General features: G+C 50.7%; 1 protein-coding gene across 1 annotated transcript in view; it reads left to right on the top strand.

Annotated features, from left to right (window-relative positions):
* Nucleotides 1-26695, top strand: part of OTOF (otoferlin) — a 104396-nt gene that overhangs the window by 71579 nt on the left and 6122 nt on the right. Inside the window, exons 30-48 of the mRNA XM_059843150.1 lie at nucleotides 1102-1226; nucleotides 1737-1871; nucleotides 2663-2824; nucleotides 3760-3879; nucleotides 5370-5531; nucleotides 6574-6736; nucleotides 9485-9615; nucleotides 10318-10347; nucleotides 11129-11278; nucleotides 12236-12307; nucleotides 14332-14502; nucleotides 15297-15431; nucleotides 15547-15684; nucleotides 17947-18074; nucleotides 19246-19416; nucleotides 19979-20139; nucleotides 21888-22030; nucleotides 22797-22885; nucleotides 25350-25448. Of these exons, the coding sequence (XP_059699133.1) occupies nucleotides 1102-1226; nucleotides 1737-1871; nucleotides 2663-2824; nucleotides 3760-3879; nucleotides 5370-5531; nucleotides 6574-6736; nucleotides 9485-9615; nucleotides 10318-10347; nucleotides 11129-11278; nucleotides 12236-12307; nucleotides 14332-14502; nucleotides 15297-15431; nucleotides 15547-15684; nucleotides 17947-18074; nucleotides 19246-19416; nucleotides 19979-20139; nucleotides 21888-22030; nucleotides 22797-22885; nucleotides 25350-25448 (2485 nt within the window). The remainder of the gene's footprint in view (nucleotides 1-1101; nucleotides 1227-1736; nucleotides 1872-2662; nucleotides 2825-3759; nucleotides 3880-5369; nucleotides 5532-6573; nucleotides 6737-9484; nucleotides 9616-10317; nucleotides 10348-11128; nucleotides 11279-12235; nucleotides 12308-14331; nucleotides 14503-15296; nucleotides 15432-15546; nucleotides 15685-17946; nucleotides 18075-19245; nucleotides 19417-19978; nucleotides 20140-21887; nucleotides 22031-22796; nucleotides 22886-25349; nucleotides 25449-26695) is intronic.

The raw sequence follows: 26695 nt of genomic DNA on the forward strand, positions 1-26695 counted from the left end.
ACTAAGAGCCAAAATGAGGGATGAGGGACTCCAGGCAGCTCTTCAAAATGGAGTTTATTACATCCAAGACATTACAGCAGTCCAGGATCGTAGATAACAGAGCCTGTGCATGCAGGTGTCAGCTCCAGCTGCAGGCAGGCCTAGAGTCCTGCATCCCTCATTCAGGCTCTTACTAATGGGGCAGCACGTTGGGTGCCACTGTAAGGGCCTAAATGAGAGAGAGAGAGCTCCAGGCAGCTCTTCAAAATGCAGTTTATTGTATCCAAGGTGTCACAGCAGTCCAGGGTTGGTTGTGGGTGACAGAGCTGTGCCCACAGCTGTCAGCTCCAGCTGCAGGCAGGCCTGGAGCCCCTTAGTTTAGGTTACATTACATTATTTACTTTTCTTTGCTGAGCATCTTAATCCAGTAGAACCAATCTATCCCTTAACTATTATCCATAGCCTATCATAACTCCTGTAATTACCATTTTCATGTTACCATTCTCCAATCACTAAAAGTTAGTACATTACAGTTTAAGCTAGAAGTTGTTTTACAGTTTTCTTGCAGTGGAAAATTCTGAGACCTTTTTTCTACTTGCAACATGGGCAGGCTTGTTTGCCTTGTGCTATTTTTCTGCTTAGTAAAAACATCTTCTTGTTTGAGGTGGGTTTATCCTTTTGCTCTAAGCCATAAAACCCCTTCTAACTAACACACCCTTTGCCTCCTTGGTTATCCAGTCAGACTGGCTCAGCAATTCTTTTCTTCTATATCAAAACTTGCTTCCATTTCTATTCCTTCTTCAGATTCTACATTCAAAAATCTTTCTGCTAAGCCCATACAGCTGTGAGACTTTCTTGTCACACTTTCATCCTTCCCAACACAGTATGTTCCTATAATGGTTCATTTGCTCCACTTCCTTCTACAAATGAGTTCGTAATATAAAAATTAGCTTTAGCTTAAGCATCTAATAATCATTAACCTATCACTGGTGTATCTAACTTCAATACAAATTGGTTCTAACCCTCAGCTAAAAACTTAACCCTTTAAAATCATGATTCAACACAAGCATCATATGGACAGGCTCCCAGAGGCCATCCCATCCCACTCCCTCTCTCTTCCAGAGAAACAGGTGTTCCAGCTGCGAGCCCACATGTACCAAGCCAGGAGTTTGTTTGCAGCCGACAGCAGCGGCCTCTCGGACCCCTTCGCACGGGTCTTCTTCATCTCCCAGAGCCAGTGCACCGAGGTGAACATTCCTGGGATGCGGGGAGGGAGGGGTGTGGGGATGGCTGGCTCTGCAAGTTCCCATGGCACAGATCCCATCAGTGAGGATCAGGCTGGTCCTGGGCTCCTGCGGTGGGAGAGCAGCTCTGGAACAGGACATTGATAGTTTCCAGGAGATCTCTTCCCTGGAGCCCATTCCCAATTTATGTCCCACATCCTGGTGGCTGCAATTCTCCATGATTATCCATAATTCTCCGCAATTCTCCATGATTCTCAGTGATTCCCTGCCAGTTTAGGAAGAACTGGGTCATATTAAAGTTATTTTTCAGTCTTCCCTTCCCAGTCCAAGGGTTGCCAAGCTTTAGGAAGCCTGGGAATAACCCAGCTCTGCTCATCTGCTATTGGATTGTCCTCCTCAGAAGAATTACTGGGTGATTCCCAATCCAAAAAACACACAGCAGCCCCACCTGCCGCCCTTTCCCAGGACCCTGGTCCGTTCCTGGAGCAGTAGGAATCTCTCCCATTTCCCCAGGTTCTCAACGAGACCCTGTGCCCAACCTGGGACCAGCTCCTGGTGTTCGACAACGTGGAGCTGTACGGGGAAGCTCACGAGATGAGGGATGACCCCCCCATCATCGTCATCGAGATCTATGACCAGGACACTGTGGTGAGAAAATCCCAGGGAATTGTGAGTGGTTTGGATGCTGGGATCTCTCCAGATTTGGAGACAGAGGATTTGGGGAGCTTTTTTCCCTGATCCTTGGAGAATGGTCCTTCCAAATCTCCCACTGAGCCTCCGCCGCTCATAAATCTCAGATGTATCTTGTTTTTTGAGGGAAGAAAGAGGCTGTAGCCAAGGAGCATTTCCATTTGGGAAAGGTGCTCATCCCTGGCCTCCTTGCTATCCCAACCTTCGGCTGTCCCAAACCTCCTTCAAGGAGTCAGGCTGAAAGTTTTCCCTGAGCTTTGGCATCCCAAGGCCAGAGCGCTGATCCCATTCCTGTTCTGACCATGGTGGGAAGAACCATGGGGCTAAATATGGAATTCCCATGTCAGATCCCCAACCCCAAGTGCTCCTGGGGAGAACCACAGGGCTAATTTTGGAATTCCTGTGTTGGATCCCCAGTCCTAAGGGCTCTTGGGCAGAACCACGGGGCTAATCTTGGAATTCCCATGTTGGATCCCCAGCCCCAAGAGCTCCTGGGGAAAAATCACAGGGTTAGTCTCGGAATTCTGATGTTGGAGCCCCAACCCCAAGGGCTCCTGGGGAGAACCACAGGGCTAATTTTGAAATTCCCATGTTGGATCCCCAGCCCCAAGTGCTCTTGAGGGGAACCATGGAGCTAATTTTGGAATTCCTCTGTCGCATCCCCAGCCCCAAGTGCTTCTGGGGAGAACCACAGGGCTAAATTTGGAATTCCCATGTTGGATCGCCAACCCCAAGGATTCTTTCCATAGGGAAAAGCCGACTTCATGGGCAGGACATTTGCCAAGCCGGTGGTGAAGATGTCAGATGAGGAGTACTGCCCTCCGCGCTTCCCGCCACAGCTGGAATATTACCAGATCTACCGCGGCAACGCCACAGCCGGGGACCTGCTGGCTGCCTTCGAGCTGCTCCAGGTGCCAGCTGGACAAAGGGATGGGAAGGATGGATGCAGGGTTGGAAGGGAGAGGGGATTAATTTATGGAGAATTAGGTAACTCAGAATAACCGGGAATAACTGCCCCTTCACATGGAATGGACCTTTGTAGTTTCTCTTGGATGGATCGACCACTTGTTGTTCATCAAAGACACCGGGAAGTGTCCAAGGCCAGGTGGGATGGGGCTTGGAGCAGCCTGGAAAGGTGGAAGGTGTCCCTGCCCATGGCAGTGGTTGGAATTCAATGGTCTCTAAAAACCCTCCCAGCCCAAACCATTCAGTGATTCATAGTCTGGGGCAATACCAGAGTTAAATTCTTCCACTTCTGTGCCTCATGTTTTTCCCATCTCCTTTTTCTGCCAGGGCAGATGCTCATCCAAGCCCTTTTTCTCCCAATTTTCCTTGGACTGGGGAATGGCTCACATGGGGGTTTGATCTTTCCCAAGCTCTGGGCTGGAAATGGGACCTTAAACCTGCTCCTAGGCTGAGCTCTGGGACCACATCTCTGTTTTCTTACACACAGTCCAGCAGGTACAGTTCCAGGATGGAACAGCCCTGGGATGAGCTGCATTGGTGGGCTGAGAAGTTTGGATTGCTCTGGGGACTGTTCTGTGTGGAAGGACAGCAATCCCCAGCACCTTCTGCTCCTGTGATTTCTTCTTCCCAAAGCACCTGCCCTGGGCTCTCAGCCCTCTGACACACCCCAGCTCCAACAACTGGGACAAGTTCCAGCTGAGACACATCCCAGCTCTCTCTGAAATTTGTCCCTGCCCATGGCAGGGGTTGGAATGAGCTATCTTTGAGGTCCCTTCCAACCCAAACCAATCTGTGATTCCACAATTCTGTGAGAAGGACCAAAAACTGCTTCCCAGCAGCTCAGAGGAGCAGATCCTAATCTGTGATCCCTCCCTTCCAGATTGGCCCTGGGGGTAAATCAGACCTACCCCCCATCGACGGCCCCACGGACATGGACCGAGGTCCCATCCTGCCAGTGCCTCTGGGAATTCGGCCGGTGCTGAGCAGATACAGAGTGGAGGTAACCAATGCCCATGTGGAGCATTGTGGGGCAGGAGAACATCTCCAAGGGTGTTGGAAGGGCAGGAGGGAACTGGGAGTCAAGGATCTGTCTGGGAACCAGGCTGCAGCATCCCTAAAAAAACCCAGGGAATTGGATCATTCCTTGCTGTCAAACCTGGGCAGGACAGTGAGTGAGCAGCACCTGGGCTGAGATGCAGCTCAGGGAATGTTAGAGATGGACATGGAGTTGGATCATCTGCTCCCAAAGCAATCCTGTAGCTCAAGTGTTCTCTATCCCATCAACCTTAGGAAACAAGGATGGGATGCCTCTCATGTATCCATGGATATCCAAAGGGGGATTTTATATCCAAATTAGTGTGGGCACAACCCAGGGCAGTGCCTGTCCCCTGTGCCGGCACTGCTGGGGCACCTCCAGTGCTGGGGGCAGCTCTGGACCCCTCCTGACAGGAGAGACCTGGAGGGGCTGGAGTGTGTCCAGGGAAGGGAACGGAGCTGGGAAGGGAATAGAGCCCCAGGAGAGGCTGAGGGAGCTGGGAAGGGGCTCAGCCTGGAGAAAAGGAGGCTCAGGGGGGACCTTGTGGCTCTGCACAACTCCCTGACAGGAGGGGACAGCCAGGGCGGGTCGGGCTCTACTCCCAGGGAACAGGGACAGGACAAGGGGAAATGGCCTCAGGCTGGGCCAGGGCAGGCTCAGGTTGGACATCAGGAGGAATTTGTGCATGGAGAGGGTGGTCAGGTCTTGGCAGGGGCTGCCCAGGGAGGTTTGGAGTGCCCATCCCTAGAGGCATCCAGGGCAGGCCTGGATGTGGCAGTGAGTGTCCTGGGCTGGCGACAAGGTGGGGATCAGGCACAGGTTGGACTCGATGATCCTGGAGGGCTTTTCCAACTGATTCCACTGTTGTGTGATGTGCCCCTTGGAGGTCCCAGTGGACATCCCTGACCCTGGCAATGCCCACAGGGATGATCAGGGCACATCTCAGCCCTGGGTGAAAGTGTCTCTGCTCAGGTGAGGTTCCACTGACCAGGTCTCCAAAGTGATTTTGGCTCCTGGTTTCCCACACATTTGCATCACAATAAATGTTCCTCACAATTTTAATTCAGCCATGGAGAATAAGGAGGTGGGGGAAATCTCAGTTTTGGGGAATTTTGGATGGTGGCAGTCTGTTATCCCAGGTAGGGACAGGGAAGTTTCCACAGTGACACTGATCCCATTGGGACAAAGTGATGGCAGTGCTGGATCCAGAGCCACCAGAGACGGACAGAGCTGGATTCCCATGGCAGGAAAAGGCCAGGAAGGGAGAAAGGCAGGAAAATGCTGAGGGCAGCAGGCTGGAGACCTTGGGCTGCAGGGTGTCAGGAGGAGAAACCTCAGGGATTCACCACTGCCCTGTGATGATATCAGCAGTGGGATCCCTCTCCATGGAGAACCAGCTCCCAGGGATCCTCCCTCTCACATTCACATTCTCCCTCCTCCTCCTCCTGCCCTAGATCTTGTTCTGGGGGCTCAGGGACCTGAAGAGAGTGAACCTGGCCCAGGTGGACCGGCCCCGTGTGGACATTGAGTGTGCCGGGAAGGGCGTCCAGTCTGCCCTGATCCAGAACTACAAGAAAAACCCCAACTTCAGCACTTTGGTCAAGTGGTTCGAGGTGGTGAGTGTGGCCCCTTCCCTCTGATCCCTCAGCTGGAACCCAGAATTTCTGGAGCCCACCATGGCTCCAAGCCCTTTACTCCAGTTTTCCCAAAACAATGGAGCACATGGACACCTTTCCTTCACCTAAGGGCTCCCAAGCCACGATTTCCTGGAGCAGCTCTGGACTTCTTCCTCCAGCATGATCCCAGTTCTGGTCCCTACTCAATGGTCCCTACTCATGTCTTCCTAGCATGATCTCATTACTAATCCCTACTGCCCTTTCCAGTATGATCCCATTCCTAATCCCTACTGCCCTTCTCAGTGTGATCCTATTCTTAATCCCTATTACCTTTCCCAGCATGATCCCATTCCTAATCTCTACAACCCTTCCCATTAAAATCCCATTCCTAATCCCTATTGTCCTTCCCAGTATGATCCCATTCCTAATCCTTACTGTCCTTCCCAGTATGATCCCATTCCTAATCCCTACTCTCCAGCATGATCCCATTTCTAATCCTTACTGCCCAGCATGATCCCATTCCTAATCCCTACTGTTCTTCTCAGTGTGATCCCATTTCTAAACCCTACTGCCCTTCCCATTATGATCCCATTTCTAATCCTTACTGCCCAGCATGATCCCATTCCTAATCCCTACTGCCCTTCTCAGTGTGATCCCATTTCTAAACCCTACTGCCCTTCCCATTATGATCCCATTTCTAATCCTTGCTGCCCAGCATGATCCCATTCCTAATCTCTACTCCCCAGTGTGATCCCATTTCTAATCCCTACTGTTCTTCTCAGTGTGATCCCATTTCTAAACGCTACTGCCCTTCCCATTATGATCCCATTTCTAATCCTTACTGCCCAGCATGATCCCATTCCTAATCCCTACTCCCCAGTGTGATCCCATTCCTAATCTCTACCAGTTTTCTCAGTCTGATCCCATTCCTAATCTCTACTGCCCTTCCCAGCACAATCCTATTCCCAATCCTTCCTGCCCTTCCCGACCCCCAAACCAGCCACTCCCAGCCCTCGATGACCATCCCTGCCCCGCTCCCCAGGACCTCCCGGAGAACGAGCTGCTGCACCCGCCCCTGAACATCCGCGTGGTGGACTGCCGCGCCTTCGGGCGCTACACCCTGGTGGGCTCCCACACCGTCAGCTCCCTCCGCAAGTTCATCTACCGCCCGCCCGACAAGCAAGCCCAGCACTGGAACATGGCAGGTACCAGGACTGGGACAGGGGGACCAGGTCTGGGACATCCGCGGGGAGAAGAGGGAGGTGGGTGTCACTCACGCGCCGGGGTCAGGACAGGAACAGACGAGAGGCAGGATCATAGCAAAGGTGAAGAAGAACTTTATTCAAAAGAACTGCGCGGTTTTTTTAGAGTGGTACGATAGATTCTATTCTGTTGGCCAGCTAACAGAAACATCTTTCTCAAGCACTGTCCTTGAGAGGAATGGAAAAACAAGGTAGAAAAACAGCACCTGAAAGTTGTTTATAGTCAACAGGTTATCACATGTTTCCAACTCCCTAAAATTTCTCACAAGCCACTGTGAGAAACGCTTGCCGTTTCTCTCTCCCTGTCCCATGGCATCCACAGGTGGGATGGTCTGTGAGACCGTGAGATGGTTGGCTAACCCATAGAAATTCTGGTTTTGGGTCCAAAACTCCAAGAAAAACCCCAACTTCAGCACTTTGGTGTGGGTAGACCCCTAAAAAATTTTGTAGTAAAAGTGAAAAGCAAATAGGAGTTTTTAGTCTTTTGATCTTCAAATTATTGTTAATTTTTCTCTAATTAAAAATTCTATACGCTATTTATATATACACTATATATCTATATATCTACTTATATGTCTATATTTATCTATACACTATATATTTATATACACTACTTACATCTTAGGCTTAGCATATTAAAAAAACTCACTAAAAGTTACAAAACACACAAATTTAAAGTCTTTTTAAACTATTTTATTTAATTAATTCTTAAAACGTACTTTATTTCTACAAATAACTAATTATTTGCTTATCTGCATAACATCTACATTGTGTTTCTTTCCAACCACTTTGTACTCCCAACACTATAAAAAATAGAATAAATTAAAAACAAAAAAGAGATCAAACCACACCCAAAATCCCTTATCTCCTACCCACCTCCATACTAAAAACCCCAAACTCTAAGTTTTTTACCCTATAATAAACTCTCTATTTTACACACCTATAAATTCCTACTATCTATTTTACACACTCATAAATTCCAAATAATCTCAAAGTCTTAGAAACTTCCTCCATAAACAAAGATTAAAAACAGCATTCTCCTAAAAATCAAAACTTCTCAAAACAAATAAAAAATATTTCCTATACCCTAATCTCCAGCAAGGTTCACCTCCATCATCTCTGCAGCTTCAGGACTCGATTCCCCAGGTGTTCCTCAGGACTGGGACAGGATTTGGCCACACTCAGTCCCCATGGTGGCTGTAAAGAGTAGAGGTCCAGACCCCTCTCACCCCAGTCCATCAGCACCTGCAGGAAAACCCATCCCAGACCCACTTCCCACCCATCCCAGCAGCTGAGGGCTTGGGAGCCTTGGGAATTAGTCCTTTCCTCCCAGTTTTGGGGCTGGAGGCTGGGCAAGATTCCCAAGGAGGTCTGCTTCTTATTGCCCTTCCCAGCACAATCCCATTCCTAATCCCTACTGGCCTTCCCAGCATGATCCCATTCCTAACCCCTACTGCCCTTCCCAGCATGATCCCATTCCCAATCCCTACTCCCCAGCATGATCCCATTCCTAATCCCTACCAGCCTTTTCAGTTTGATCCCATTCCTAATCCCTAATCTCCTTCTCAGCCTTCTCAATCTGATACCATTCCTAATCCCTACTCCTCAGCACGATCCCATTCCTAATCCCTACTCTCCTGCATGATCCCATTCCTAATCCCTACTCCCCTGCAGGATACCATTCCTAATCCCCAAACCTGGACCAGGGGTTGTGTCCGAGCCACAGGACAATCTTCTTTGCCTCTTCTCCTCAAGACATTTCCTGCTTATCCTCCACCTTCCTTTGCTCTGAGTGGGATTTTGGTCCTGCTGAAGGCTCTGTGCTCATTTCCACTGCTCCTAACAAGGTGGTCCCACTGTGCTCCGGCCTAAATCCTGGGGGATCACACCTGAGCCTAATTTCTGGCCTGAATCCTTTAGGATCTCACCTGAACTCTCAGTTCCTATCCTGAATCCTGCAGGATCTCACCTAAACTCTCAATTTCTGGCCTGAATCCTGTAGGATCTCACTTGAAATCTAGGATCTTAGCCTGAATTCTGTAGGATCTCACCTGAACTCACTTTCTGGCCTGATTCCTGTAGGATCTCACTCGAAATCTTGGTTACTGGCCTGAATCCTGTAGGATGTCACTTGAAATCTCAGTTCCCAGCCGGAATCCTGTTGGATCTCAACTAAACTCTTGGTTCCCAGCCTGAATCCTGTAGGACCTCAACTGAACTCTCGATTTCTGGCCTGGATCCTGTAGGATCTCACCTGAATTTTTACTTTCTGTCCTGAATCCTGTAGGATCTCAACTAAACGCTCAGTTCCCAGCCTGAATCCTATAGGATCTCACCTGAACTCTCACTTTCTGGCCTGAGTTCTGTAGGACCTCAACTAAACTCTTGGTTCCTAGCCTGAATCCTGTAGGATCTCACCTGCACTCTCAGTTCCTAGCCTGAATCCTGTAGGATCTCACCTGAACTCTCAGTTCCTAGCCTGAATCCTGTAGGATCTCACCTGCACTCTCAGTTCCTAGCCTGAATCCTGTAGGATCTCAACTAAACTCTCAGTTCCCAACCTGAATCCTATAGGATCTCACCTGAACTCAATTTCTGGCCTGACTCCTGTAGGATCTCACCTGAACTGTTGGTTTCTCCTCTCCACTGTCCCTCTCCCTTGCTCTTTCTCCTTTTCTGTCCTCTCTCCAGCCAAACACCTCAACGGCTACCTGGCCATGACCAGCAGGGCCCATCGCTCTCGCCCCACAGGGGAGATCGTGGTCAACATGGAACCCGAGGTCCCCATCAAGAAGATGGACACGATGGTGAAGCTGGAAGCTGTGAGTATCCATGTGGCAGCACCTCTTTCCTCATGGAATTGCTGATTTCTGAGGGATTTCAGCCAGAAGTGGGAAGGCAGCGTGTCCCAGGGGTGTCACACTCAATATGCCCATTTTTGTGTCCAGAATGGGAATTTCAACTCTTTCTCCCACCCTTCTGCTCCAGGGATTCCTCCACAAAAACAGATTCCTGACAAGGAGCTCCAAGGGCTGGAGCCCCTCTGCCATGGAGCCAGGCTGGGAGAGCTGGGAATGTTCACCTGGAGAGGAGAAGGATCCAGGGAGAGCTCAGAGCCCCTTGCAGGGCCTAAAGGGGCTCCAGGAGAGCTGGAGAGGGACTGGGGACAAGGCGTGGAGGGACAGGACACAGAGAATGGCTTCCCACTTCCAGAGGGCAGGGATAGATGGGATATTGGGAATTAGGAATTGTTCCCTGGCAGGGTGAGAGGGAGCTGGGCTGGAATTCCCAGAGGAGCTGCGGCTGCCCCTGGATCCCTGGCAGTGCCCAAAGCCAGGCTGGATGGGGCTGGGAGCAGCCTGGGACAGTGGGAGGTGTCCCTGCCCATGGCAGGGGTGGCACTGGATGAGCTTTAAGGTCCCTTCCCACCCAAACCACCCTGGGATTGATGATTTGCACTCACCTGAGGGTGTGTCCTTAACCTGCTCTCCCTCTCCCTGTTCCCTTCCATCCTGGGGCGTCAGAATTCCGATGCAGTGGTGAAGGTGGATGTGGTAAGTGATGGATCTTCTCTGCATCCCTGCTCCCAACCCCCTGCTCCCTCTTCAGCCCTTCCGTGCCACTTCTGATGGACCAGGCACCCTCCCCAGCACGAGCCAGGCAGGGACATCACCCCTCTGTCCCATGACAGAGACACAACAGTGCTGTCCCCTCAAGGACAGTGGCCTTCAGTGGCCTCGTTCCTGCAGTTCAGGGAGCTCTTTTGGGCCAGGACTTCTCATCCCAGCTGTCCCAGGACTTCTCATCCCAGCCGTCGCAGGACAGGCAGTGCCCTGCGGGAGGGATTTGGGTATTCCCACCACAACCAGGTACCAGCTGGGAAAGGTTCCCTTTCCCCACCAAGGGGACCCAAGGTGCTTTGCTGGGCACAGTTTGACTCTTGCCATGGAAGATTCCAGAGATGTAGCCTGGGAAATGCACGGATAAATAGGATGATGGAAATGTGGAGGTGTTGAGGGACTGCCCTATCCCTGGAAGTGTCCAAGGCCAGGTTAGTTGGGGCTTGGAATGACCTGCAATGTTAGAAGGTGTCAGGAATGGAATTGGATGAGCTTTAAAGTCCCTTCCCACCCAAACCATTACATGATTCTGGCACTTTCTCCAAAACCTTGGTCACCCTTGGGCGTTCTGTGGCTGTAAAAGGGAGAAAGTTCACAAGGCCCCCAAGCCTGGGGGGTTGTCCCTCCTCAGGTGCTTCACTTTTGTATTCTCAGAAATTATTCTCTCTTACCTGATCCCTCCCCTTCCCTGTCTGTGCTTCCCTTGTCCCTTCAGACTGAGGAAGAGAAGGAGAAGAAGAAGAAGAAGAAGAAAGGAGGAGGAGGAGGAGGAGGAGGTGGGGAGGAAGTGGAGGAGGAGGAGCCGGATGAGAGCATGTTGGACTGGTGGTCCAAGTACTTCGCTTCCATTGAGACGATGAAGGAGGTGGGTGAGGAGCAGCAGTGAGGGGTATCCAGGGGAGATGGTTCCCTTCCTGAGAGGTCTCCCCTAATTCCAGCTCCTTCCAAAGCCTTGGGGCTGTGCTTCATTATGTGTGGAAACACCTCCTCCCCGCCGAGGATCCCCCTGATGGGGAGAGCCCTAAAAAGTTCTGTGCCAGAATTGAAAGACGAATGCGACTTTTAGTTTTTTCAGTTTTCAGGTGGTGGTTTATTTTTCTCTTATCAGAAGTTCAGCAGTCCCTCTACATCTCAGACTTAGCATACAAAGAGAAAGGCACCAAAAGTCACAAGGCACACAGGTTCAAGGTCTTTTAAAGCTATTTTGTCCAATTAACCCTTAGAACATATTTTATTTCTACCTTTCTACCAATAACTAATTATTTGTCTGTTCACCCAACATCTGCATTGCGGCTCTTTCTAAACAATCCCTCTGTGCCACCAACACTGCAGAAAATGGAGCAGATGAAGAACAAGAAGGAGGTCAGACAACACCCAAAATCCTCCATCTTGTCTCCTATCCACCTCCATACTAAAAACCCAAAACTCTAAGGTTTTCACCCTGTGATAAACTTCACCATTATCTATTTTCACACACTCATAGATTCCAATTCATCCCAAAGTCTTGGAAGATTTCTCCACGGACAAAGGTTAAAAGCAGTGTTCTCTTGGGGATCAGGACTTCTCAGGACAGCCAGAGGAACATTCCCTGTGCCCTGGATTCCAGCAGTAATGGAATCCCAAAAATGCTCAGGCTGGAAAAGCCCTTGGCGACCATCGAGTCCAACCATTCCCTGGCACTGCCAAAGCTACCACTCTGTCCCCAAGTGCCACATCCACGTGGCTTCAAATCCCCCTGGGGATGGGAACTCCACCACTGCCCTGGGCAGCTTTTCCAGGAAAAAATTGTTCGTAATATCCAGTGGTTTCCTTTTTCCTCCAGCAACTCCGGCAGCAGGAAGCGGCTGCGGCAGAAGCAGAGGAGAAGGAGGAGATGGAGATTGGAGAGGGTAAGGCTGGGAGGGAGAGAGGGAACACAGCAGGGAAAGGTGGGACCAGAATTCCTCTTGGTGCTTGGACATCCCTTTGGGAATCTACCACAGCTCTCCAGACAAACCAGACACTTCCAGCATGTTTTGTTTTCCCAAAAAGGTTCGATTTTTGTGTGTTTTCCCCTCCATGTTGAACTCTTTGTCTGCTGTCCTAATGCGGGCAGGGAAGACAAACATACAATTTAGGGCAAGTTCTCTCACCTAACTTATCAATTTATATATCAATTTATATAATTTTATACATTATACATTATTTTTCACTTACTATAATTTTATAAAATTATGAGATGAATGGTGCCCTAAATGTGCCGTTTTCTGTAGGAATTCAGGTCTTTAGGTCAGGTGGGCTTCTGACCTTCCCTAATTTGGGGGAGACTGATTTTGTCCCAAAAATGATGCCAGCCAAGAATCCTGGGAGTGGCTGGTCAAGGGTGACTTTGTTCATCTGGCCATGCCACCAGTGGGGCTGGGAATGGTATCCCTGAGGAATTCCACCCTTGCTCTCCATGTGCTCCATGTCCCCATGACAGGGGGTTGTTGTTGTGCCCTGGGGATGCAAAACCCTTCAGCTGAGTAAAATTCTGAGCCTGGTTTCTTTTTGAAGACCAATTTTTGTATCCCAGGAAAAATGAGGTCTTGTCTGGTTGAGCTTGGAGACAACTCTGAGCAGGTTCTTCTGGGCTTGCACTGGTGTCCTCTGGGGTTGTATTTCTTTTTAGAATGATCCATTTCCCTTGGCTCTCCCACTCCTTCCCCCTTTCCTCATCCATATTTTTCCATCTGTCTGTCTGGCCCCACCACTGGATAATGTCCAGCCCTCATGAAAGCTGGCAGAGGCACAAAGGGACAGGGATTGCAGAGAGGGGAAGGAGTTTCCCTTGAATCCACCTTTTCCAGCAGCCTCTTCCCAGCTCTCTGTGACTGGTGGTTGCTCCAAATGAGACTCTGGTGACCTGTGGTTGCAGCTGGTCCTGGACAATCTGAAGCAGCAGAATCAAGCACTGTCCCCTCCATATTCCCAGGCTGGGATTCTACTCCCCAGGCTCCATAAAGCTGTAGAAGTCTCTGGCAAGAGGAAGAAAATTCCCAGAATGATCAGGTTGGAAGAGACCTTAAATATCATCGAGTCCGACCCAGCCCCAACAGCTCAATTCAATCCTGGCACCCAGTGCCACCCCCAGGCTTTGTTAAACACACCCAGGGATGGGCACTCCACCACCTCCCTGGGCAGAACATTCCAGAATTTTATCACCCTTTCTGTAAAGAACTTTTTCCTGATATCCAGCTTAAATTTCCCTTGGTGCAGCTTGAGGCTGTCTGCTCTGGTTCAGTCAGTGCTGCCTGGAGAAAGAGCCCAGCCCCAGCTGAGCACAGCCACCTTTCAGGTAGCTGCAGAGAGTGATGAGGTCACCCCTGAGTCTCCTTTTCTCCAGGCTGAGCACCCCCAGCTCCCTCAGGGGTTCCTCACAGGGTTTGTGTTCCCAGCCCCTCTCCAGCCTCGTTGCCCCCTCTGGACACTCCCCAGGTCCTCAACATCTTTCCCAAACTGAGGGGTCAGAACTGGACACAGCACTCGAGGTGTGCCCTCACCTGTGCCAGGTACAGGGGAAGGATTACCCCCCCTGCTCCTGCTGGCCATACCATTCCTGCTGTGGGCAGGACCAGGTTTTCTCATCGCTGTCAGAGGGCTCTGCCCATGTTTTGTAGTCCTCCAAGTGATTCCTGCTCAGGTCAGCCATGGAATTCCCTGCACAGAGATCTCTGGGCTGCTGGAGGCGCTGTGATCCAGACCCAAGGAAAGACAGGGCAGGGCTGGGATGGGACTTGCAGGCAGCAGCAGCTGGCAGCTTTCATGCTTCTCTTCTTTGAAGGACGTTATCCAAGCCCTACCACATCTCCCCCAGCTCTCCTGACCCTCATTTCCATTCTCTCCCTCCCTCCCTCCTTTCCATCTCCTCCCTCTGCTCCACTTCCCCCCCTGACTCAGAGTGATGCCAAACTTGGTGACTCTCCCCTGAAAGGCTCCAAGGCCCAGGTGAAGAACAAGGACAAGGACAAAGACAAGTCCAAAGTGCCCAAAGATGACAAGAAAAAGAAGCAGCAGCCTGCCCCTGAGCTCCCTGAGAAGAAAAACAAGCAGAAGATTGATGAACTCAAGGTACCAGGGGTGCTTCCGAGGAAGTACCTAATTGTGGGGGCGATGTGCCTTGGGACATCTCTCCTAGGGATTTATCTTGGGATGAGGCTTCCCAGCATCTCTCTGTAGCTGGAGATCACAAGATAAGCAATTGTCCTGGGATAGACTCATCCCTGGGGAAGCTTGGAGGTGTCCCAGCTCCAAGGGAGAGTTTTCCTGCTGGCCCAGCCAGGATTCAGGACAGGGGTGGGCGCTGGTTTGGTGATCCCAAGGATTTCTCAGGATTCATGTCACCTGTGGTTCTGGGGTTCAGGTGGGGTTTAGACCTGGATCTTGCACAGAAGGGGAACAATGGCCACACCCATTGTTCCAAGATTCCCTTTTTCCAACCCAATAATGCTGGAGAACCTTCTCCTTCCTAGAAAAATTAACCAATGGGAGCTGAGGTGTCCATGTTCACAGAATCCAGGATCATTGATGTTGGAAAAGCCCTCCTAGACCATCCAGTCCAAGCTGTGCTTCATCCCCACCTTGTCACCAGCTCAGAGCACTGAGTGCCACATCCAGGCCTTTCCTGGACACCTCCAGGGATGGGCACTCCAAACCTCCCTGGCAGCCCCTTCCAAAGCCTGACCACCCCTTCCATGAGGAAATAATTCCCAGTATCCCATCTGAACTTCCCTGGCACAGCCTGAGGCCATTTCCTATTGTCCTGCCCCTTGTTCCTTCTGAGCTGATTGAGTACTCCCCATATCTTTTGCTCATCTTTGTTTTTATCCCAAATTCCCTCCTTTACACATTTTTTTTCATCTCAGGTCTTCAACAAAGAGCTGGAATCAGAATTTGACAACTTTGAGGACTGGCTGCACACCTTCAACCTGCTCCGGGGGAAGATTGGGGACAATGATGACAACGCCACAGAGGAGGAGCGTATAGTGGGGAGGTTCAAGGTGAGTGGTTAGGAATGCTGACCAGGATTTTGGGAAGGTTGTTTTGGGATGGGTTTGCCTCCACAGAGGCCCTGGGCAGCAGGACTCAGTTGGTTCATACCCTCCCTTGCACCAGGGCTCCATGTGCGTCTACAAAGTGCCGCTCCCTGATGACATCAGCAAGGAGGCAGGATATGACCCCACCTTCGGGATGTTCCAGGGGATCCCCAGCAATGACCCCATCAACGTGCTGGTCCGGGTCTACATCGTCAGGGTGAGTGGGAATTTGGGGTGCGGCAGGTGGGATCTGGCACTCCCTTCCACCTGGAGCTGGTGGGGATTGAGCTTCAGTGCTCCAGGACTGAAGCCTTGAGAAGGCTGAGCTAGAACAGAGACTGGACAGAGCTAAAGAATGAAATAGGGATTTATTGAAAGGATCTCAATGGTGAGGAGCAGTGCAAGAGCCCAGCTAGGGCTGCACCCAAGATAAACCAAAATGGTCCCAAAATGCATAACTGGTCACAGGGTCTCTCACTTTGATCAGTTCTGCTCCATTTGCTTATTGGAGTTAATTGTCCAATTACAGCTTTAGCCCATGAAGTCCCATCCTTGTTTTTCTCTCTTCAGTCCACATTGTTTGTGCTCTTGGGCCTGAGATTTGGATCATTTGTCCTTGGTCCCCAGCTGGAGAAGGAATTGCTTTGTCTCCCTACTCTGTGAAGAGAGCTCACCATCCCATAATATGAAGCCCTGACCCACACACTAAAGCAGCACAGAATCTGAAAAATAGAAAAGCCAAACCTGAGGCATCACCACTGCTTCAGGACCCAGGATGCAGCTTGAGGACTGAAGCAGCTCCTTGGTTTGGGTGGGAAGGAATGGTTGGGAATGGAATAGTTTGGATGGGAAGGGACCTAAAGTCCATCCCACTCCACCCCTGCTATGGGCAGGGACACTTCCTACTATCCGAAGCTGTTCAGGGACATCCCAGGATACCCAGACCCAATGCTGTCTCCAGAGCAGTGTGCTCGTAGCACTGGGAACAGGACAGATCCACACTCCTGCCAGATCCAGAGACCTCTCTCCAGGAGGTGGGATGGACCGGCGTGTCCTGGTGCTCAGTTCCCATGGATAGTTTGGATCAGCCTGTAGTGTGAGGTGTTGGTTCATTCCACAGCCACACCACCACCCTGGTGATGGTTCTGGGATGGGAGAGAATGGGAGGAAAAGGGTGGAATGGGATCTAGCAGGATTGAGGAGATCCTTGTGAAGGGCACGGCACCTCCTTGAACACTTGTTCTGTGATCATCGACGTGATCCAGCCAACGCAAGTTTTTTCCCTCTATAGATGGAATGTGCTCTGGAAAAGTCACTTCCTGACCCCTGAACTGGTCATGCCCCTGTCTCCAAGCCTGGGATTCTGCAGACAGGCACTTGGGAGGGATCTCCATCCCACTGGAAGCACCTGGGTTGTCCTTTGCCACCACCTTGTCCCAGTGTGTTACAAACGGAACCTACTTTTGGCTCCATTTCCCACCAGCCTGGTTCTCCATCCAGAGCTGCTTCCCGCTGGGATATGGAGTCTCCCATCCATCACCAGGCTGGAATAGCAGACACCAGCTTGGTCAACCCCAAAACCAGCCAGGGCTGGGTGGACTTGCTCTCATCTGCTGCTGTGCCACGCTTGGAGGGGTTGACTGGAGAGTTTGGGGGTCCTCACCACCTCTCTGGGGAGAATCCAGCATGGAGAGGACATGAGGGGAAGGGGTTGGATGTCTCAGCATCTCGGCCAGGTTCTTGCCAGGGATGTTCCCTGAGAGTCTCTTTCCTGCCTCTGCTGAGATTCCAAAGGTCACTGCGGTGACATCTCAGGACAAAGCCAGTTCCAAACTCTCCTTAACTAGGACTGGGATTTTCCTGAGGCAGGAATATTCCCAGTTTAATCCAAGACACCGTTTCATCCCCATTTCAATCCAAGACACTCTGTTTAGGGACTGAAGCAACTGGATGTTTTCAGGGTGTAGGAATGTGCCCCCTGTTGACAGAGTGACCAAATTATTCTTTGTCTGCTGAAAAAGGAAAAAAGTCCAGAAGTTTCTCTCCTCAATTTGGTAAAAAGATACCTCATAGGAGGTTTGGGACTTAACCTCAGATCTGGGGCTGCCTAATTGGACAGAGGCCGAGAGGTCCTGCCTAGATAATTCACTAGAAAATTAAGAGGACAAAGGAAATCATTTTTGTGGAGTGTTTTAGAAGGAGCAAGAACTTCTTGCCCGTGGCTTGGGTTTTTCTCTGAAAGAGCTTTGTTCTTTTACCTTTTATTAAACCTTTTTCTGTTTCCAACACTACCTCAAAAGCCATCCTGATAATTTTATGCCATTCTGGGTAGCTGAGCTATCTCAGGTGTGATGGGTTCTCTGAGAGCTCCTAAGACCTGGCTCAAAGAGCAACCCATCATCAGGGATGGAGAATGGGCCCATCCCTGAATCCTTGGCTACTGTGGACAGTGCTGACCCTTCCCACCTGTTCCCTGCAGGCCACGGACCTCCACCCGGCTGACATCAACGGGAAAGCTGATCCCTACATCGCCATCAAGCTGGGCAAGACGGACATCAAGGACAAGGAGAACTACATCTCCAAGCAGCTGAACCCTGTTTTTGGGAAGTAAGTCTGCGCCTGGAACTGCTGAGCTGAGCCCAAGCTTGCCAGCCCTCAGACCTGCAGCTCAGGTGTCCCTTGGCTGCTCCTTGAGCTGGATTTATCTTTATTTATTTAGCTTAATTATTTATCTTTATTTGTGGGATTTATCCCACAGTGTGGATGTCCTTTCAGGATGTCCCTCTTTGCCAGTGTGTGGTCAGAGTAGCACTGCGTGTTTAAGAGATGAACCTGAAATTTATCTGATCAAGGTGAAACTCCTGCTTAGGAATTATTAGACCTAAATTTGAGTGAGAATAAGACACAAACTCAATATCTTGTTTGGAAAGACAGGAGTCTGCTAAGGAAGACAGGAGCCTCCCCTGAAATGGAGAATGCAAACCCTCCCCACCCTTTCGAATTGCTATAAATTTTAAATTAAGGGGCTTTCAGGCAAAAAAAATGGGAGCAGGAAATAACAGTTCTTTAATAGGGAAGAAAATAAAAGGATAAAATAAACAATGCAGTACACTAGAGCAACACTGACAGAGTCAGAACACAACCTGACACCCTGTGGGTCAGGGTGTTGGTAGCAGTCTAATTGGAATTGTGGCTGCAGTCCTCTTGGAGTGTCAGGTGTGGTTCTGCTGGAGCAGGGATCCTGTAGAAAAAGGGTGTAGTCTTCTTCCGAAGATCTAGTGGAAGAAGAGACAGCTGCTGTTCTTCTGGGAAATCCAGTGGAGAAGCCATGCTGGTGTTCTAGAACCTCCAGATTATATCTGGGTAGCAACACTTGGCTCCTCCCTCTGGGCGGAGCATGCTGTAGTTCTTATCAGCCATGCAGTGACATTCAATAGCTTGTTATCAGCAGATGTCCCCTCCCGAGGGAGGAGTGATTGTGATCACTTAGAGAGAGATAAATAAAACTGCCCACTTGACAAAAGACAACTGCCATGCAGATAGTAATAGAATATGTCTTCCCTTGCAATCTGGAACACTCAGCCTCAGGGGTGTTGGGACATCCAGGTCAAAGATTTTCCCTCCTGTAAAGGGCTGGTGGTTGAGTTAAACCCCACCTCAGATGTGCTGCAGTGATGGATGCAGACAGAACAGCATCCATGGACTGGAGCAGACACACCTCTGTCCTGAGTGGCAGCCAGACCCTGCAGCAGCTTTTCTCTGCTTCCCCCGATCCCAGATCCTTCGACATCGAGGCCACCTTCCCCATGGAGTCCATGCTGACCGTGGCTGTGTATGACTGGGATTTGGTGGGCACTGACGACCTCATTGGGGAGACCAAGATCGACCTGGAGAATCGCTTCTACAGCAAGCACCGGGCGACCTGCGGCGTGTCCCAGACCTACTCCATGTATGGGAAAAGCCTTCCCTGTCCCACCTCCCACCTGGACCCTCCTCTGTGTCCCACCCAGACCTCCCACAGGAGGTCCCACCTCCCTCCTTCACTGCCTGCTGATCCTGGAATTATTTGTTTTGGGAAAAATCCCACACCCTGCAAGGAGCAGGGATGAATGGAGGAGTCTGTGCTATCCCTGGTTTTGTCACCAGCATTAGGGAGTGGGTCATCAGGAGCCCAGGGGAGGAGAGAGGGACTGGGGGGACTGGTGGGACTGGGAAGAGGGGTGAGGTCAGGGCTGAAATGAGAGCAGAGCAAACAGGGCAATGCTGAGCATCAGGACTCAAGCAGGATGCGTTGGGAATTCCAGGTCTGAGCCAAAGTTGGGTGGAAGGTGTTTGCAAAAGGGGCACAGAGGGATCAAATCTGCTCTAAAGTTCACCTTTGCTGCCTCAAATTCTTTCTCTGGGAATTTTGGCTGCTTCATGGTGCAGTGGGGGTTTTTTCCTGGCAAAAGGGAAAAAAATTTCTTTGTCCTCGCAACCTTTTTTTTCTGATCTTGCCCTCCTGTTCCCAGCCATGGGTACAACACCTGGCGTGACCCCATGAAGCCCTCCCAAATCCTGTCCAAGCTGTGCAAAGAGGGAAAAGTGGATGGGCCGCACTTCGGGCCAGGGGGAAGAGTGAAAGTTGCCAACAGGGTCTTCACCGGCCCCACGGAGATCGAGGATGAAAATGGTATGGCCCTGTGGGATTGCCCCATGAGATGGAGGTTCTGGAGCAGAGCAGGGGTCTGGGGGGGGGTCTCCTCATCATCCAGGGATGGAATCTCAGCGTAGTTTGAATCGTGGAGTGGTTTGAAATGTAGCTTTGAAGGTTGTTCAGTCCAATCCCCCCCAGACAGGTGTGGTGGGCTCATTACCCAGCCCTGCAGGCACCATCCCAGTATGAAACCAGTTACAAAGTCCTACAGACCCTCCAGACCAGAGGGTTCCTCTTGGAATCACTCAAGAACATCCACAGACATCCAAAACTGCCTCTGGAAATGCCCTCTGAGCAGTGCATGTCCCAAAAGCCATGGAGACACCTCCAGCATTGAGGAGATTGTTATCCATGGGAATGCATTCCCAAATAATGGGAGGTGAGAGTTGTGTCCCAACACACTCAGTGTGCCCAAGAAAGAGGGAAATAGGCCAGGAGGGGTGAAGGAAAGAAGGAAAATGTGGTCAGTGGACATGGGACTGGTTCAGACAGGGAATAACGAATGGGGATCTGAACCTTCTACAGGGATTGGAAAGAGGTAAGAGGAGTTAGGAAGTGCCAGCTGAGGGATGAAGTGTTCCCAAGGGATGGAGAGGGTGAGGCAGTTCTGCACCCCTTGGGACAGTTCTGCACCCCTTGGGAACACTTTGTCCCAAAAGATGGAGAGGATGAGACAGTTCTACACCTCGGGACAGTTCTGTAACCTTTGGGACAAAGTACTCCCAAGGGATGGAGAGGATGAGGCAGTTCTGTAACCTTTGGGACAAAGTACTCCCAAGGGATGGAGAGGATGAGGCAGTTCTGCATCTTGGGACAGTTCTGCAACTCTTTGGAACACCTTGTCCAAGGGATGGAGAGCATGAGGCAGTTCTGCACCTTGAGGCAATTCTGCAACCCTTGGGATAAAGTCTTCCCAAGAGATGGAGAACATGAGGCTGTTCTGCACCTTGGGACAAAGTGTTCCCAGGGGGTGGAGAAGATGAGGCAGTTCTGCATCTTGGGACAGTTCTGCAACTCTTTGGAACACCTTGTCCAAGGGATGGAGAGCATGAGGCAGTTCTGCACCTTGAGGCAATTCTGCAACCCTTGGGATAAAGTCTTCCCAAGAGATGGAGAACATGAGGCTGTTCTGCACCTTGGGACAAAGTGTTCCCAGGGGGTGGAGAAGATGAGGCAGTTCTGCACCTGGGGACAGTTGTTCAACCCTTCGGACAAAGTGGTCCCAAGGGATGGAGAGGATGAGACAGTTCTGCACCCTGGGACAGTTCTGCAACTCTTGGGACAAAGTGTTCCAAATGGACAGAGAGGATGAGGCAGTTCTGCATCTTGGGACAGTTCTGCGGCCCTTGGGACAAAGTGTTCCCAGAAAAGATGGAGAGGATGAGGCAGTTCTGCACCCTGGGACAAAGTGTTCCCAAGGGATGGAGAGGATGAGGCAGTTCTGTAACCCTTGGGACAAAGTGGTCTCCAAGGGATAGAGAGGATGAAGAAGTTCTGCACCTTGGGACAGTTCGGCAACTCTTGGGAACACCTTGTCCAAGGGATAGAAAGGATGAAGCAGGTCTGCACCTGGGGACAGTTCTGCAACCCTTGGGACAAAGTGCTCCTACAAAGGGTGGAGAGGATGAGGCAGTTCTGCACCTTGGAGCACAGGTGGAGGCCCTGGGTGCTTTGCTCTCCCTGTGTCCCTGTCCCAGCTGTCCAAGCTCCCCTTTGTCCTCCAGGCCAGAAGAAGCCGACGGACGAGCACCTGGCACTGGCGGTGCTGCGGCACTGGGAGGACATCCCGCGGGCCGGCTGCCGCCTCGTCCCCGAGCACGTGGAGACGCGGCCGCTGCTCAACCCTGACAAGCCGGGCATCGAGCAGGTCTTACATTCCAACGGGATTGGGGGCAGCCCATGGGGGCCAGCGCAGCCCTAACCCACCTCAGGGTGGGCAGGTCACCCTGGGAGGCCAGCAGAGAAAATCTCCAGTGCCTCCTGATCCATCCTCATCCATTTCACATCCCATAATCCCTCCTGATTACCCTGATTCACCTCTGGGCACCTGGGAGCAAAATTCCCAACAGATTCCCAAGCAGAAGGGACTGGAAACCCGCAGGTTGCTGGGCACCAAAGGCAGTGCTGGGAATTCCCTGGAGACTCCAAACCTCCTGGAGCCCTCAGGAGGACTCTGAGCCAGTTTTGGGGGGGAATCACAGCCCTGTTGACTAAAGGGGGAGAGTGGGAACAGAGTTAGGTTCTGGTCATTTTGCAGACCCAATATTGGTCAGAAATTCCCCCAAATCCAATCCTGGGCTGCCCCATTGAGCCTTTGGCAAACTCTTTTTCCAGAGGCTGGGAGCAGAGAAAGAAAAGCTCCCCTTGGAGCTTGGCTCAGCGTGGTGAGGCTGATCCAGGCTCACATGGAGATCATGGAATCATGGAATAGTTTGGGCTGAAAGGGCCTTAAAACCCATCCAGTTTCACCCTCTCCATGAGATGTTTCTGCAGGGGTGGAGAAGGATTTGTGGCATGGGAGAAGCTTGTCCCACTCCACATGGCCGGGGTGATGGATGTGGGAAGAGGGGGACACTGGTGGGGAGGGGACAGGAGGGACAGGGGGAACTGACTGTGCCTCTCCCACCCCACAGGGCCGCCTGGAGATGTGGGTGGACATGTTCCCCATGGATATGCCAGCGCCTGGCCCTGCCATCGATATTTCTCCAAGGAAACCAAAGAAGTAAGGAACTTCAGGAAATTACTGGGATTGGTTGGCAGCCCAGACAAAAAATGGGGAAGGAAAATGGGAGGTTGAGGATGGAGCCGGGCTTCTCCCACCTCCTGCTGCTGCTCCATGGCCAGCCCAGCCCTCTACTTGGCTTCCTCATCCATGCTGCCATTCCCAGGGATCCCAACACTGGAAGCAGCTCCAGAACTGCTCCTGAGGGTGGGATCCCACATCTTCCATCCCCTGCAGATCCCAATCTTTCCTTCCTGTGTGAACTGGGAAATTCCATCGCTCCCTGGGCAGAGCAGAGTGCCCAGCCCTGAGCCTCTCCTGGGCAGGGGCAGGGTTATCCCAGGGCAGTTTGGATCAGGCTTTTCCAGGAGGTGGTGGACAGCATTCCAAGCAGGAAGGAGCAGGCACAGACAGCACACAGAGGGGGAAGAAGGACATTTCTTCCCTCAATATCCCTTCTAGTCCTTTCTCACCCTGCTGGCTTTGGTCCTTGGGCTCCTTTTCCTGTCCCCAGGGCTGGGATACAGGGATGGCACTGGGAATCCCAATGGGAGCCTCTTGTGCATCCCAGTCAGTCGATGCCTTGGGTGGAGAGAGCATCCCTGGATCCCAGCTGGGAGAGGCACAGCACAGGACAGGCAGGAGAAAAGGAAAAGGTGAAGGAATCCCACAGATGGGCTCAGCCAGGGCACTGCCAAAGGGAGATCCCAAAGGAGGGGGTTAAGGAAGTTGTAAATCCACTTCCCTCACTTGGAGACACCCTGGCACATCCAGTGAGGTGCTGTGGCCACGTGTGCTGAGCCTCCCTCCAGCCTACCCTCACTGCAGGAGCTGGGATTCTGCTCTTCCTCCACCCACTCCCACTTCATTGGTGTGGAGGTTTTAGTTTGAAACTGGGTAGAAACACTGATTTTGTGTAGTCCGCTAATTTTGCTAATTTGAGAATTTCTTAATTTAAAGATTTTTTTCTAATTTGAGAATTTCTTAATTTTAAGATTTTCAAGATTTCAAAGTTTCTTCTTTTAAGATTTCAAAGTACTGAAGAGTATGGTAGGTTTTGGTATTGGTTAGTTACTAGTGTATTTATTTCTTGTTGTGAGATAGGATTAGGAGAAAGGTAAAGCAGGCTTAAAACTTTAAAAGAGTACAAATAAAATTTTATTAATAGTGATTAAAAGAAAAAAAATGTAATAAGAATTAAGACAAACTTTTTTAAACACTTTTCCTCTCCCTACAACTTTTTTTTTCCTGCTGATAATGCAAAGAAACAAAACTTAAAATTTCCAGTCAGTTTACTGCCGCTAAAATAATCTCTTTTTCTAAGTTTACTTAGGGAGAGAAGTCCTTCTTGTTAATGTGATGGAGACTTCTTTACAAGAGGAAAAACAGTTTTCTCATGGTTCTTAATTTGGTCACAAATTGCAGCCACCCGGGGTAAATCTGCTATGGTGAAGTTCTTATTTTTCACAAGCCTTCCCACAGCTTGTTTATGGGTTTTGTTTATGGTTTATGTTTCTCCATCAAGAAATTCCCAGCCCAGCAGAAGTGATGGGAAGCTCCCCACCCTGCTGGGAATTCCTTGGAGAGCCCAAACCTCCTGGAGCCCTCAGGAGGACTCTGAGCCCATTTTGGGGAGGAATCACAGCCCTGCTGAGTCAAGGGGGGAGAGCAGGAACAGAGTTGGGCTCTGGTTGTTTTGCACATCCAATTTTGGTCATAAATCTCCCAAAATCCAAGCCTGGGCTGCCCCGTTGAGCCTTTGGAAAGCTCTTTGCAGAGACTGGGAGCAGAGGATGGAAAATTTCCCTTGGTTCCTGGCTCACCCTGGTGAGGCTGACCCGGGAGATCCCGTGGAGATCATGGAATCATGGAATGGTTTGGGTGGGAAGAGACCTTAAAGCTCTTGTTCCACCCCCTGCCATGGGCAGGGACACCTTCCACTATCCCAGAGTGCTCCCAGTCCCTTCCAAGACTTGGACATTGCCAGGGATCCAGGGCAGCCACAGCTGCTCTAGGAATTCCATCCCAGCCGCTCCTCACCCTCCCAGCCAGGAATCCCTTCCCAATATCCCATCCGTCCATGCCCTCTGGCACTGGGAGCCATTCCCTGTGTCCTGTCCCTCCATGCCTTGTCCCCAGTCCCTCTCCAGCTCTCCTGGAGCCCCTTCAGGCCCTGCAAGGGGCTCTGAGCTCTCCCTGGATCCTTCTCCTGGTGAACATTCCCAGCTCTCCAGCCTGGCCCCATAGGAAGAGTCCCATCCCTATAATCATCTCCATGGTGAGATCCCCTCCAGATCCTGATCCTGCCCTCCAGATCCCTAGGATAGATCCCTATGAGCAGTTCCCTGCTCCTGGCAGCCAGCTCTGCTTTCTGGCCTTCCCTTTCCTATCCCATTCCCTGCTCCCATTCCTTGCTCCCATTCCCTGCTCCCGTGCCTCACCTCCCTTTCCATCCCTCGGGCAGGTACGAGCTCAGGGTCATCGTGTGGAACACCGACGAGGTCATCCTGGAGGACGACGACTACTTCACCGGGGAGAAATCCAGTGACATTTTTGTCAGGGGGTAGGTACAGAATTCCACAGGGGAGAAATCCAGTGACATTTTTGTCAGGGGGTAGGTACAGAATTCCACAGGGGAGAAATCCAGTGACATTTTTGTCAGGGGGTAGGTACAGCCTGAAATTCTACGATGGAGAAATCCAGTGATATTTTTGCTAAGGTGTAGGTACAGCCTGTAATTCCACTGGGGAGAAATCCAATGACATTTTTGTCAGGGGGTAGGTACAGAATTCCACCAGTGAGAAATCCAGTGACATTTTTGTCAGGGGGTAGATACAGAATTCCACCAGTGAGAAATCCAATGACATTTTTGTCAGGGGGTAGGTACAGCCTGTAATTCCACCAGTGAGAAATCCAGTGATATTTTTGTCAGGGGGTAGGTACAGCCTGTAATTCCACCAGTGAGAAATCCAGTGACATTTTTGTCAGGGGGTAGGTACAGCCTGTAATTCCACCAGTGAGAAATCCAGTGACATTTTTGTCAGGGGGTAGGTACAGCCAGGAATTCCACTGGGGAGAAATGCAGTGACATTTTTGTTAGACGTAGGTACAGCCTGAAATTCTACAATGGAGAAATCCAGTGATATTTTTGCTGAGGTGTAGGTACAGCCTGCAATTCCACCAGTGAGAAATCCAGTGACATTTTTGTCAGGGGGTAGATACAGAATTCCACCAGTGAGAAATCCAATGACATTTTTGTCAGGGGGTAGATACAGAATTCCACCACTGAGAAATCCAGTGACATTTTTGTCAGGGGGTAGATACAGCCTGAAATTCCACCACTGAGAAATCCAATGACATTTTTGTCAGGGGGTACGTACAGCCTGGAATTCCACCAGTGAGAAATCCAGTGACATTTTTGTCAGGGGGTAGATACAGAATTCCAGCAGTGAGAAATCCAGTGACATTTTTGTCAGGGGGTAGATACAGAATTCCACCAGTGAGAAATCCAGTGACATTTTTGTCAGGGGGTAGGTACAGCCTGGAATTCCACTGGGGAGAAATTCAGTGACATTTTTGTTAGAGGTAGGTACAGCCTGAAATTCTACAATGGAGAAATCCAGTGATATTTTTGCTGAGGTGTAGGTACAGCCTGGAATTCCACCAGTGAGAAATCCAGTGACATTTTTGTCAGGGGGTAGGTACAGCCTGTAATTCCACCAGTGAGAAATCCAGTGACATTTTTGTCAGGGGGTAGGTACAGCCTGTAATTCCACCAGTGAGAAATCCAGTGACATTTTTGTCAGGGGG

Source organism: Haemorhous mexicanus, chromosome 3 (genome assembly GCF_027477595.1).
Source record: "Haemorhous mexicanus isolate bHaeMex1 chromosome 3, bHaeMex1.pri, whole genome shotgun sequence".
In the NCBI taxonomy this organism is placed as follows: Eukaryota; Metazoa; Chordata; class Aves; order Passeriformes; family Fringillidae; genus Haemorhous; species Haemorhous mexicanus.